General features: G+C 38.7%; 1 protein-coding gene and 2 pseudogenes across 2 annotated transcripts; all 3 read left to right on the top strand.

The window, feature by feature from the left end:
- Nucleotides 1–89: 89 nt before the first annotated feature.
- Nucleotides 90–3,003, top strand: LOC110746373 (wall-associated receptor kinase-like 22). Its single transcript, XM_088250349.1, has 3 exons — nucleotides 90–1,091; nucleotides 1,191–1,313; nucleotides 1,588–3,003. Exons 1-3 carry the CDS (start codon nucleotides 224–226, stop codon nucleotides 2,790–2,792), a joined length of 2,196 nt encoding a protein of 731 aa, XP_088106475.1. The 5' UTR covers nucleotides 90–223; the 3' UTR covers nucleotides 2,793–3,003.
- Nucleotides 3,004–5,310: 2,307 nt separating this feature from the next.
- On the top strand, nucleotides 5,311–9,225 carry LOC110765939 (wall-associated receptor kinase-like 22 pseudogene; annotated as a pseudogene).
- A 729-nt stretch (nucleotides 9,226–9,954) lies between these two features.
- LOC110765912 (wall-associated receptor kinase-like 22) lies at nucleotides 9,955–12,737 on the top strand (annotated as a pseudogene). Its single transcript, XR_015834491.1, has 3 exons — nucleotides 9,955–10,870; nucleotides 11,097–11,249; nucleotides 11,386–12,737. The product of XR_015834491.1 is annotated as a wall-associated receptor kinase-like 22 (transcript).
- Nucleotides 12,738–13,532: the final 795 nt, after the last annotated feature.

Below are 13,532 nucleotides of genomic sequence, written 5' to 3'. Positions count from 1 at the left end.
GAGACAAGTCTGACCAAGTACGATACCGTTTCCTTTGATCTGGTAAGAAATGAAGAGAGCCAAGCACAAGGAAAGTGCAGAGAACCAACTGCTATCTCTACACCTTCTTTATATTTATTCTGCGGAAGATTGGGAGTTGAAAATCTTTGGCTTTGCTAGCTAACTCCAAGCTTCCTACTAGAAGCTGCAGATATAGGTAAAAAATAGAGGAAGGAAAAGCAGAATGGTTGTCCAGTTGCTTTCCCATATTACTCTGTTTACTCTGCTGTGGTGGTCTATGAGTAATCCAGTACTAGCACAACCACCCATATCAAAGCCTAACTGTCAATCGAATTGCGGCGGCATTGAAATCCCATATCCTTTTGGAATTGGAACAGGTTGTTACATTAACGACGGCTGGTTCCAAATAATGTGTGACAACTCTACTGGAAATCCTAAACCTTTCTTGAACCGTACCAATCTGGAGGTGCTAGAAATTTCAGCGGAAGAAGGCACATTAAAGGTCAGAAACCCAATCACCTTCTCTAATTGCAGCAATAAGCCAATCAGCCGCCCAACAGCCAACTTGGAGGGAACCCCTTTTGCATATTCCCAGAAGAACATATTCACTGCAGTGGGTTGTGGTGTTATGGCCATGATCACCTCTAACTCAAATGGCGACACCATTTCAAGTGGATGCAAGTCCGAATGCAGCATTTCGACAAATAATAGTAGCGGACATAATAGCTGCCAGACAGCCCTCCCTTCATTTCTCTTTGCCTTTAATACCAGTTTCCAGTTTTATGAAAATCAAACACGGAGTTCATGCAATTACGCATTCTTGGCCGACCGTGATTGGTTTGCCAACAATTCAACAAACTTTTCTGCCATCAGAGATATGGACAATGTTCCGGTGGTGCTAGAATGGAGCTTATTTCACTCCACAACCGATGTGTATGGAACCTTTTTGGAAGTAAATGCAACGATGATCTCATCCCGGCCTATTTGTGACACCTACAATGACAGCTATTCCATAAATGAATCCTTAAGGCTTAAATGTTCCTGCGGAGGAGGCTATGAAGGAAATCCCTATCTTCTTGAAGGATGTCAAGGTAAACCTCTAACACCATTGTCCATGCTTTACAGAAATAATCTCTAATGGCAGGTGATCTTACCATAATTTTAATTTTTTCTATTACATATTAATCCAGACATCAACGAATGCGAGCTTCCCACCCGGTGTTTTGAACCCAACATATGTATGAATGTTAATGGGGGTTATGGATGCTCCCCCCCACCGAAGAGCAACTCGCAGGTTAAAGTCATCTTTATAGGTATGCCCCTGCACTACAAAGTCTACACCCTCTGATATAATAATGCATAATCTAGAATTGCTAAGATGAATAAATTAATGGAAGAGCAACCATATAACAATTCCCAGAAGCATAATGAAACTCAACATAATCCAGAGATTGAGATCTTAGCATCTCCTCCACTAGTTCTCCTTCAGAAAAAAAAAAAAAAGTTAAATAGTTTTGGTTATATATGTAATAGCAAACAATATCTACTTGACCAAGTTATCCTTTCTTATTTTGTTGAGTTGTTCAGGTATCGGCAGCGGTCTTGGATTCTTGTTTCTGCTCATTGCTTCCTGGTGGTTGTACAAAGTCATAAAGAAAAGAAAAGCCATTAAACAGGAGGCGAAGTTATTTAAACAAAATGGTGGTTTACTGCTGGAGCAACAATTGTCTTCTGGTGAAGTAAATGTTGAGAAGATTAAGTTGTTCAATTCAAAGGAGTTAGAGACAGCCACAGACCATTTTAATGTAGATAGAATTCTTGGCCAGGGAGGCCAAGGTACCGTTTACAAAGGAATGTTGACGGATGGAAGAATTGTTGCTGTAAAGAAGTCTAAAGTAGTTGATGGAGGTGAAGTTGCACAGTTCATTAATGAAATTGTCATTCTTTCACAAATTAACCACAGGAATGTGGTTAAGCTCATGGGTTGCTGCTTGGAGACCGAAGTTCCTCTTTTGGTTTATGAATTCATTCCCAAAGGGACTATCTACCAGTACCTCCATCAACAAAATGAGGAGTTTCAACTTACATGGAAAATGCGCTTAAGGATTGCGGCAGAAGTTGCAGGGGCTCTTTCGTACTTACACTCAGCAGCTGGTTTTCCAATTTACCACAGGGACATCAAGTCTACAAACATACTCTTAGATGAAGAGTACAGAGCAAAAGTTGCAGATTTTGGGACTTCAAGATCAGTTTCCATTGATCAAACACACCTTACCACAATAGTACATGGAACATTCGGTTACTTGGACCCGGAGTACTTCCAATCTAGTCAATTTACAGATAAGAGCGATGTGTATAGCTTTGGAGTTGTTCTTGTTGAGCTCTTGACTGGAGAAAAGCCGGTTTCTTTAGCAAGGTCACCAGAAGTCAGAGGCCTAGTTGCATATTTCAATTTTTCAATGGAGGAGAACCGTCTGTTTGATATTGTTGATGCTCAAGTTAAGGTGGAGGGTATAACGGAAGACGTTTTGGCAGTTGCTACCCTTGCAAAGAGATGCTTGGATTTAAGTGGAAGGAGACGACCTACGATGAAAGAAGTGGCAATGGAGTTGGAGTGGATTCAAAAATCAGTTAAGGCTTCTAAACTGCAACAAAATCAGGAAGAGGTTGAATATGTCCGAAATGAAGTAATTTGTGACTGTCCTTGGGATGTTGCATCTGAATCAACAGGATCAGGTTTCGATGGTGGTACTGCTTCATCAAAAGATTCATTGCCACTACTACCTTACTAATCACGAGGAACAAGAATCTTCCATTCAATCGGTGCATTAACAATCTTCACTTTTAGGTTCCCCGTGTATTTTTTGAAACAACAATTTATCTGTAGATTTTCTTTTTTTTATTTATTATTTTGTTCAATGTTTTTATGTCCCTTGGGGGGTAATACTATTGATGTGTTCTATTGTCCACTTCTCTGTGGTTTCTATTTGCTGTGTAATTAATTTCCACCACCTACTTTTGTTGAATAAATCTGTTTACTTATCTAAAGAAGGTTGATACCAGCTTTTCACTTGGCCTTCGAAAAAAAAATTTACCTTTCTACTTTGACTTCGAATGAAAAGGTCAAAGGGCACTGGCTAGGGAAATAATTTTCACCGTGTGAATAGTCTGGTAACACTTCCGCGAGACACAAGTTTGTTATTACAGTAATATAGTCACATAGAAAAAGGATTTTCAGCGGTTTTATTCCCTGAATTACGACTCTAATCGAACTTAACATTCTGAACTAACTTTTCAGTCAATTTAGCATCCGGACTTATTTAAATAGCCAATTTAGCCCTTACCTTCAACTTTTTCGAATTCCATCTACTATTCCGTTTAAAAAATCACATGTTTGGCACATGACGTACTATTTTATTTTTTTTAAATAAATTATTAAAAAGTTAATTATTTCCCCACTCCCATTTTGACTACTTACACACATTTTTCAGTTATAAAATGGAGTAGGGAAATCACCACTCTACTTTTTAATCTATTTTATTTTATTTTTTCTCTCTCTTTCCTATTCTACCCTTACCCTATTCTCTATGTTTCTCTCTCTGTTTCGATAGTGAGCCAACAGTCCCATTCTCCGCATATTTAAATTTGTGGACCTTGGCCGACATGCCTGCTCCATCCACCACACCACCATGACCACCTCCACCTCTAAAGTCACCGTTCGACTGGTTCCTCCTCAAATCGTTAGATGATTTCAAACCATCGTCCCAACCCCTATACTTCCCGGAATTCCGACCCCTGCTGCCGCCGACGCCATGGGCCAGAGGCGGCTTCGATTTCCCAAATCCTAGGCTCTCCTTCACGACTGGTGGGTTGTTTTGTCGATTTCCCAAATCCGACGATAAAACAAGAAAATGTCGCACTCCGAACGCGACGTCGTTTCACTCCACCCCTTCTCCCACAAATACATCCACGAGATCAAAAAACTATCAACCCAGCGTTCAATCCCGCCTTCTAATAGTCCCCGGGTTGTGGGTTTTCTGAGTTCTAATCTCGCCAGCTTCCACGAGATTGAATAATGTGTTTTCTGGTTTTCTGGGTTATTATATAACCTTCATGAATACAGTAGTGGGAGAGAAGAAAAGCGGGGAAGGGGGGAAATTCTCAACATTTGAGGTTGATGATTTTAACTTAATTGAATTTTCATTTTCGCTCATTTTCATTTGGGTTATTATATGTGATCACTTGTATCAGCATCATTGAATGATTGCTCTTGTTGTTCATGGTTATTAATTTGTATTTTCTTTGGGTAATTCGAAGAGAGAGATTGCGCAAGAGATTTTTCCTGAGAGTTTATAGGGTAAGTGCAAAATAAGAAAGAAAAATATTTAAAAAGAACAAATATGATTAAAAAGTATTAAAAAGTAAAATAGAGTGTAAGTGAAGAAAAGAAAAGTCGGAAAATCATTTCACTTTAAAAAAGGTACAAAATAAAAACTGAAAAAAACCCTTACCCAGCCACCACCCCCACCAAGCATTGAGGTAAAGCAATCAATCAGGTTAGGGGAAGATTTTTAACTTGAAAGTCAAGTAAAGGACTAATGAAAGAAGAAGGGGAATAATTGAAAACAAAAACTCATGACATGAGCAATTTGTTAAACCCTGGATTAGGAGGAATTAAACTACCTGGGAGAAGAAGAATGGTCGTCGAATATTTGATGAGAGAGAGAGAGAGAGAGAGAGAGACTAATATATAGGAGACATCAACTACACGTACTTTACTTTTAGTCAGTCAACTATACACGTAACTTGCTTTACAGCCAAAAGCAAAAGAACAAAAAGAAGAGACGATAATAATTTACTTCTTATCTGTGTCTTTTCTAAAAGTCAATCAATTGCGTCAAGAAAAAAACATGGATTAGGTGGTCATCATTAATCTTGTTTATTTGGCAGCTGATCTTAGTGTAAAATTTTGTTTAATTGCTTGACTTTTGGCCATCAAGCATTGACTTTTGCATTTACTTAGGGAAGTAAAGTAATAGAGCAGACAGATCCCTCTAGAGGATGCCATTTGTGACATTTTCCCTTAACCCATGAGCCACGGCAAACCAATTTTTGTCCATTCCTCCTTCCCACAAATTGCAGTTTGAAAACATAAAAAGAAAATTAATCTACACAAGCACAACTATGATTGACAGGAAATTTTCAAAGAAAGAGGCAAGTATATTACTTTTCATATGCCTACAAAAGACAGGGCTATATATATATCATTGTCCTTCACTCACAAAACAATACAACAACATATGAAATTCCCTTCCTCTTACTAATTGCTAGAACTCCATGGCCTTACATGGGATGCTGATTATAAGGCCACTCAGGTTGGCCGGCACGATATTTGTTTTAGCGACACTTGCAGCAGCCACCACAGCAGCAGCTCAAGCCCTGCCTGGATGCCCTGACTATTGTGGTGATCTGAAAGTTCCATACCCATTTGGGACAGTTGAAAGTTGTTACCTGGGAGAAAACTTTTTTATCAACTGTACTACTAATACTAATACTACGACTAGTAACATCACTCAAATCCCAACGGCATATCTGATGGGAAGTGATAACATTGTTACTAATATATCCCTTGACGGTGAATTGCAAATATTGCAGCCTATGTCCCGTACTTGTTTTTTCAGTGACAACCTGGGTGAGGTACGCATCTTCTCCTCCTCGTACTCGTACTCGTTCCCGCTCCAGGTTTCTCCTTTCACCATCTCGGACACCAGAAACAAGTTTATTTCCATTGGTTGTGACACTTTTGCAATATTAGAAGGTTACCGGCAGGACGAAGAAAGGTACGTATCGGGGTGCCTGTCCTTATGTCGTAGGCCTGACAGCGCTATCGAGTCTTGCTCTGGCATTGGGTGCTGCACAGCTTCCATCCCTAGTGGACTGAAAAATCGTACTGTGACTGTGAGTAGCTATGGCCATTATTCAAATGTACGCTTGCCCTGCAGCTACGCCGCCATTGTGGAAGAGAACTATTTCAAATTCTTCAATGCAAGTTTTCTAGCAAAGGTGGTCAAAACCCCCCTTCCAATGGTTATTAACTGGGAAATCGGAGATCAGCCGTGTACTGCAGCTGAGAAGAGCCACAATTTTTCATGCAAAGCAAATAGCAAATGTGTCAACCGGACCAATTCATCTGGTTACTTTTGCATGTGCTTGCCAGGTTATGGAGGGAATCCATACCACCCAGATGGATGCCAAGGTAATCATGTCCCCGTTTGAGATTGCTTTTTATGTTTTTTCACCAAAAGTCTGCTTCACTTTAAAGTTAAGCAGTTTAAAGTGTTTGGTAAAAATAAAATATCCCGATTATTTTAAAAGCCGTGGCATTTTTACAGTAGCTTTTAAAAGCAAGCTCTGGGTTGCTTTTCAAAGCTGCTTTCAAAAAAAGCATATATGAGCATTTAATGAATTTTTTTAATTCCCAAAATACCATCATTAATTTTTAAAAATGACACTACCTCCACCTCCACATGCAACTCCACCACCACCAAATGCCACCGCCGCCGCCACCACCACCACATGCTCCTCCTCCTCCACTTCCACCACCTCCACCTCCACCTACACCACAACTACCACCATGCCGCCACCTTCATCACCACCACCACCTCCACCTTCATCACCACCATCACCTCTTTCACCTCCACCTCCACCACCATTACCACCAGATGATTAGCGCATAACACTTTCAACATTATGTCTATTTTAGTAATTATTCACAATTATAATAGTTTTATATTAAAATTTACCAAACAATTTTGACACTGCTTTTTGTACTAACAGCACTTTAAAAATATTGTTTACCAAACATGGAGCTGCTTTACTTTACAGCTAATTATTTTCAAAACACAGCATAAGCACCTTTTTTTTAAGTGACAGCAATTCCAAACTGGCCTAGACACATTATGCACTCCTTCATCTACAAATTCTCCCTTATAACACATTGCTAGCATATTTATCGACACATTACTGATATTGGCACAACTGATTTTTTAATTCAAGGACGGATACTATATATATTCTTTTCGAGTAATCTGAAGAGTGATCTCTTTTGATAAGAACTAAAAGGTTCATATCACTTTGTATGTGTAACTGTGATCCTTACGGTGAATCAATTAGGTCGGAAATTGTTATGTTGAAATATAATGTTCGTCCATTCTATATATGGACATAAGTAGATGACTAAATAAATTATTAACACCACACATAAAAGCATAGTAATTTAGCAGGCCCATATATTATGAATGAAGGATACAATGGTAACATAACTTCGCCAAACATCCCCATATATATTATATATTATATATTATTAAGTCCATCCATTACTTATTAATTACTTGTTATAATTAAAAGTTGAAGATTCATATTTTTATCACCAATTGTGATGCATTCCACTGCTGCGTTCTTTTCAGATATTGATGAGTGTGAGGTCTCAGATCCCTGCAGTGCAGAGTGCTTAAATCTACCTGGAAATTATTCTTGTCTATGTCCAAAAGGGTACAAAGGTGATGGCAAGAAAACTGGATCAGGTTGCATAAATTACAACTCCAGCCAATCTCCTCTCTTGATTTCACTCGGTAAGTTAACCAATAAATTAAAATCAGTCCCAAAACGAAAAAAACCCATAAATCATACTATTACTAAACTCTCAACCGACTTTAACTAACTTAAAAATCACTTTTGTTTTTCCTCTGTAAGCTATTGGTTACTTTGATTATCCCTTCCTTTTTCAATTTCTTTTTTTTCTTTTTTTGAGCTATTCAGGTATAGGCATTGGTCTTGGGCTGTTATTACTAGTCATTGGTGCATGGTGGTTGCACAAAGTCATCAAGAAAAGAAAAGCCATTAAACGCAAGGAGAACTTCTTTAAACAAAATGGTGGTATTTTGCTGGAGCAACAGTTATCTTCCGGTGAAGTTAATGTTCAGAAAGCCAAGCTGTTCAAGTCAGAGGAGCTAGAGAAAGCCACTGACCAGTTTAATGTAGATAGAATTCTTGGCCATGGAGGCCAAGGTACCGTTTACAAAGGAATGTTGGTAGATGGAACCATTGTTGCTGTAAAGAAGTCCAAAAATATAGCTAGTGGAGGCAAAGTCAGACAATTCATCAATGAAATTGTCATTCTTTCTCAAATTAACCACAGAAATGTGGTTAAACTTTTGGGTTGTTGTTTAGAGACTGAAGTTCCTCTTTTGGTTTATGAATACATACCCAATGGAACACTTTATCAATATATTCATGACCAAAATGAGGAATTTCCTCTTACATGGGAAATACGCTTGAGGATTGCTGTAGAAATTGCAGGAGCTCTTTCCTACTTGCATTCGGCAGCTTCTTTCCCAATTTACCACCGCGACATCAAGTCTACTAATATACTCTTGGATGGAAAATACAGAGCCAGAATAGCAGATTTCGGAACTTCAAGATCAGTTTCGGTTGACCAAACGCACCTCACAACATTAGTACATGGCACATTTGGTTACTTGGACCCAGAGTACTTCCAATCAAGTAAGTTTACAGATAAGAGTGATGTGTATAGCTTCGGAGTGGTTCTTGTTGAGCTCTTGACCGGACAAAAGGCAGTTTCTCTAACGAGCTCACAAGAAGCCAGAGGCCTAGTTTCATATTTCAATCATTCCATGGAGGAGAATAATGTGCTTGATATTTTTGATGCTCAAGTTAAGGAGGAGGGTGCACCGGAAGAGACTTTGGCAGTGGCTAACCTTGCAAAGAGATGCTTGGATATGAACGGAAAAAGACGCCCCACGATGAAAGAAGTGGCAATGGAGTTGGAGGGGATTCAGAAAGCTTCTGATGTGCAACTCAATCTCAAAGCAGTTGAACATGTCCCAAATGTAGTAATTAGTCCTTGGAATGATGCTGTTACATCAACAGATTCAACAGGGTCAGGTTGGGATAGTGGCGCTGCTTCATCAACAGATGTACTATCAATATTATCAGACGAATCAGGATGAACAAGAATTCTTAATGCAGGGGTCACATAAGTTCTTAGCATTCGTCTAGCTATATTGGAGATTTCCCTGTTTCTTTATTTCTTTTCTGGTCTGTTTTGTGGTATTTGTTTGCTGTGTTTGCCAGTTTGAGGTTTGTCTAAACTCTAAACTGCTGTTTTGTTTGTCGAATTCTCTGTGTTTTTTGCTGTTTAATTTCCACCAGCTTTTTGTTGAATAAATATGTGTTCATTAAAAGAAGGTTGCTGCTTGGCCCTTCAACATATTTTATCTTTTACTTTTGACTGTTAACTTTATTTGATGTCTAATTAAAGTGCATAATTGATGATCCTAATTGTAAACATGGAACTGTCAAAGGACACTTGGAAAATAATTTTCAAAGTTACAGAGGAAGCAGGCTCCAAAGATGACCGGTCCGCGGTAAGAGTCTTGAATTAACCTGCAACTGTATCAACTAATTAATCTGCTAATGTAAACCTTTTCCATGAAAGTTCAAAGAAAAGCAAACGAAGAGTAAGATGCCAAAAGAGGAAATGAAAAGTCTAGTAATACTTCCGTAAGACACAAATTTGCTATTAATATAGTAATGTAGTCAAAAGATGGCACATTGCTGGAAACATGGTATTGGTATGCAAAAACTTGTGGTTGCATCATTGGCCGTAGTGGTAGTTAGCATTTTCTCTTTTGTCAAATATGGTTTGCTAGAATCCAAAACCTTAATCAAACTTTCAATGTTTCTTTTTTGACTTTGATCATTCTGGTGGACAACTTATTCAGGAAATTTCAGCACAGAATTCTCACATGGGCAAAGAGGGACATTTTTATTAGCCTGATTCCTTCCTATAAAGCATGCACTGAGAATTTGGATTTGCTCCATGACCCTCAAGTAGGGAGGGAGGGAGGGAGGGAGGGAGGAGAGAGAGAGAGAGAGAGAGAGAGAGAGAGAGAGAGAGAGAGAGAGAGAGAGAGAGATGAAAATGGTGCTCCAACTTTTTCAGGTGGTTTTGTTATTGTGGAAAATAAGTACTGCATTAGCTCAATCACCAGCTCAAGCTAAGTCTGGTTGCCAGTCACAATGTGGATATGTTACCATTCCATACCCTTTTGGAATTGGAGCCAACTGCTATGTTGATGAATGGTTTTCCATTTCCTGCAATGAAACTTTTAACCCTCCCAAGCCCTTCTTAAATAGCACTAAACTTGAAGTTCTGGCAGTTTCAACAGAATTAGGAACTGTTCGTGTCAAATATCCGGTAAATTCAACTTGTGCTGATAGAAGCAGTGCAAATGTGATGAGCATGGAAGGAAGCCCTTTTGTTTTCTCCCAAGCTGATAATAGATTCACAGGTGTGGGATGCAACAACTTAGCTCTAATGACATTGCTGAATGGCTCAACCATTGGTGGGTGCTTATCGTTCTGCCTCAGTGGCTCAACAGAGGGAAGTAGTACTACTTGCAATGGCATTGACTGTTGCCAGACAACAATCCCTTCCGATCTTCAGTCGTTCAATACAACGATAGAGAGCATAGAAACCAAGGAAAACTCAGAGGGATGCAAGTATGCATTCTTAGTGGACCAACAGTGGTTTGAGTCCAATGTAAGAGTAGCAAAAGCCTCAGCCATACAAAACATGGATAACTTTCCTGTGGTGCTGGAGTGGTGGATAGACAGATGGAAATATGACTCACTTGTAATGAACAAATCGATTTCCTTTAACAATTCAACTCTGTGTGAAAGTGGAGGTTTATCAACAGCACTTCCTTTAGTAACCAGACCTCAGTGGTTCGGTGTTCTTGCAAAAGGGGATATGAAGGAAATCCGTATCTTCCTGAAGGATGTCAAGGTAAACTTCTCACAATCTATATGTTGAATTTGTTTTTATTTTGAATTAGAGATCTTCATGAATCCAAAGTCATCATGGTAAACCAGGTTGAGACAATGGCCTCAAATTGCAGGGCTAGTATCTCCACTAGTTCCAATGGCCTCAATTAATAGATCTTTGCTCATTATTTTTCACTGTTCTACCATTTCGATACTCATTCTTTTTGAACTTTTCTAATTTGTATCAGATATTGATGAATGCACGGACTCAAAGAATAGCCCTTGTTTACAAGAAAACCTTGGACCTAATTTTACCTGTAAAAATACTGAGGGGAGTTGTGAATGCCACTTTCACAGTCCTCCAGAGAAGAAGAAATCTGCTGTTAAACCGGTGCTTATAGGTATTTCTTCTATCCTTCAGTTGGTCTGGAACAATTTCCAGTGTATTCAAATGGGCAAAAGTTGTACTTTTCCCTGAAATTTCCAGAGACGCTAAAGCATTTAAGTACTGCTTTCTAAATTTGTAGAGTTATGCAGGTATTGGAGCAAGCTTGGGGCTATTACTTCTACTTGCTGGTGCATGGTGGTTATACCAGGTAGTGAAGAAAAGAAACAATGTTAAACGGCGAGAGAAGTTCTTCAAACAAAACGGTGGCTTGTTGCTTCAAGAACAATTAAGTTCAGGTGAAGTCAATGTTGAGAAAATAAAAGTATTTGATCCAAAGGAGCTAGAAAAGGCCACAGACCATTTCAATGTGAATAGAATACTTGGCCAAGGAGGCCAAGGTACTGTTTACAAAGGCATGTTGACGGATGGAAGAATTGTTGCAGTAAAAAAGTCCAAGGTAGTTGATGAAGGGAAACTTGGTCCTTTCATTAATGAGATTGTCATTCTTTCGCAACTCAACCACAGGAATGTGGTGAAGCTCTTGGGGTGTTGTTTGGAGACAGAGGTGCCTCTACTGGTTTATGAATTTGTTCCCAATGGAACCCTATTTGAGTATATCCATGAAGACAATGAAGAGTTTCCACTTACATGGGATATGCGTGTAAGGATCTCCATAGAGGTAGCTGGAGCTCTTTTCTACCTGCACTCTGCAGCTTCCATGCCAATTTATCATCGTGACATCAAGTCCACAAACATACTTTTAGATGATAAGTATAGAGCAAAAGTAGCTGACTTTGGAACTTCAAGATCAATTTCCATTGATCAAACTCATGTAACCACAATAGTACAAGGCACTTTTGGGTACTTGGATCCAGAGTACTTCCAGTCAAGCCAATTCACAGAAAAGAGTGACGTCTATAGCTTCGGAGTAGTCCTCGTTGAGCTCTTAACAAGTCAAAAGCCAATTTCTTTTACAAGGTCGGAACAGGGCAGAAGTCTAGCTACATATTTCATTCTGTCAATGGAAGAGAATCGTCTGTTTGATATCGTTGATGTTCGAGTCATGAAGGAGGGAAGTAAAGACCAGATTGTGGCAGTTGCTAACCTTGCAAAAAGATGCTTGGACTTAAATGGAAAGAGACGGCCTACGATGAAAGAAGTTGCAATGGAGTTGGAGGGGACTCAAAAAGCAGTGAAAGCTTCTCATGTGGAACAAAATCATGAAGAGATTGAATATGTTGGTCCTTGGGATGTTGCTTCTACATCTACATCAACAGATTTACTACCTCTATTATCATCCGAATCACGATGAGCAGATCCTCAATGCAATTGGAGGCTTCCCTTATGAAACAATTCTGTAGTTATTGCTGTGTTTGATAGTCTTAAGGCTTGTTAAACTCTAACATATTGTTCTGTAGCCCACTTTCTCTGTGGATTGCTCTGATTAATTTGTAACTGTTTTTATTTAGTAAATTCTTTCATTGATTAAAAAGCAACTTCGACGACATCTTAATAGCTTCTCTTGCATATGTTTCACTAATTTTGTATTAGCCATCTCATTAAGCTGGATGTGTTGCATTGATTCTTAGCAGAGCAGTCTTCTTAAATAGAACATAGAGATCCTTCCAAATTAAGCTATACATAGACATAGATGAAGGCTCTAATTTTGACTAGGCGCTTTTTTCTTCTGGGTTTTTTTTTTTTCTTTGTTGAAGGCTTTATTTTCTTCTTTGTCCACTATCTGAACTTGACAATTTGCTTCGTTTTTATAAAAAAAAAAGTAAAGCGATGGATTATTATTGACGATCAAACAAAAGTACGATAATTTGCTTCTTACTCCAAAGTTACAATTAAAGAAACTACAATCTCTATGGCATCTTATCATATGTAGCAATGTCAATCAAATTGTACAGCAATTAGTACTGAATTCTTTATATTTTGTAAAAACCATTCAATTTAGTACTGGCTTCTGAGATTCTCTCTACCTTCAAGTCGGGTTTTTTTTTACAAGAATCCTAGAATCCTAAAGCTGTCATGTGACTTGTGAAGGTGCACGTGCCCATCTACATAACTCAGTAAACATTTTTTACCTAATCAAAATTATTAACTGCTAATCAGAAACAAATCCCAAATTTTAATTCATATACAAAATTTGTACCGACCATATTAGGTACACGTGGCCCTAACCCACCAAGAATAGAAACTCTTTGTCAAAGGTATCTGGGTCCACTCCAAAATCAATACAATAATTTCTCCAATACAAACCAGCACAGGAAACTGAAATGGGCCCCACCAA

The sequence above is a fragment of the Prunus avium genome, chromosome 3 (assembly GCF_965620075.1).
Source record: "Prunus avium chromosome 3, drPruAviu1.hap1.1, whole genome shotgun sequence".
Taxonomy (NCBI): domain Eukaryota; kingdom Viridiplantae; phylum Streptophyta; class Magnoliopsida; order Rosales; family Rosaceae; genus Prunus; species Prunus avium.
Note: the sequence above shows the minus strand (reverse complement) of the source record. Positions and strands in the feature narration are given on the sequence as shown.

Coding starts and splice junctions, on each gene's coding strand:
- LOC110746373 (XM_088250349.1), top strand. CDS start 224: ATGGTTGTCCAGTTGCTTTCCCATATTACTCTGTTTACTCTGCTGTGG. Junction 1,092..1,190: donor TCTTCTTGAAGGATGTCAAG/GTAAACCTCTAA, acceptor ATATTAATCCAG/ACATCAACGAATGCGAGCTT. Junction 1,314..1,587: donor GGTTAAAGTCATCTTTATAG/GTATGCCCCTGC, acceptor TGAGTTGTTCAG/GTATCGGCAGCGGTCTTGGA.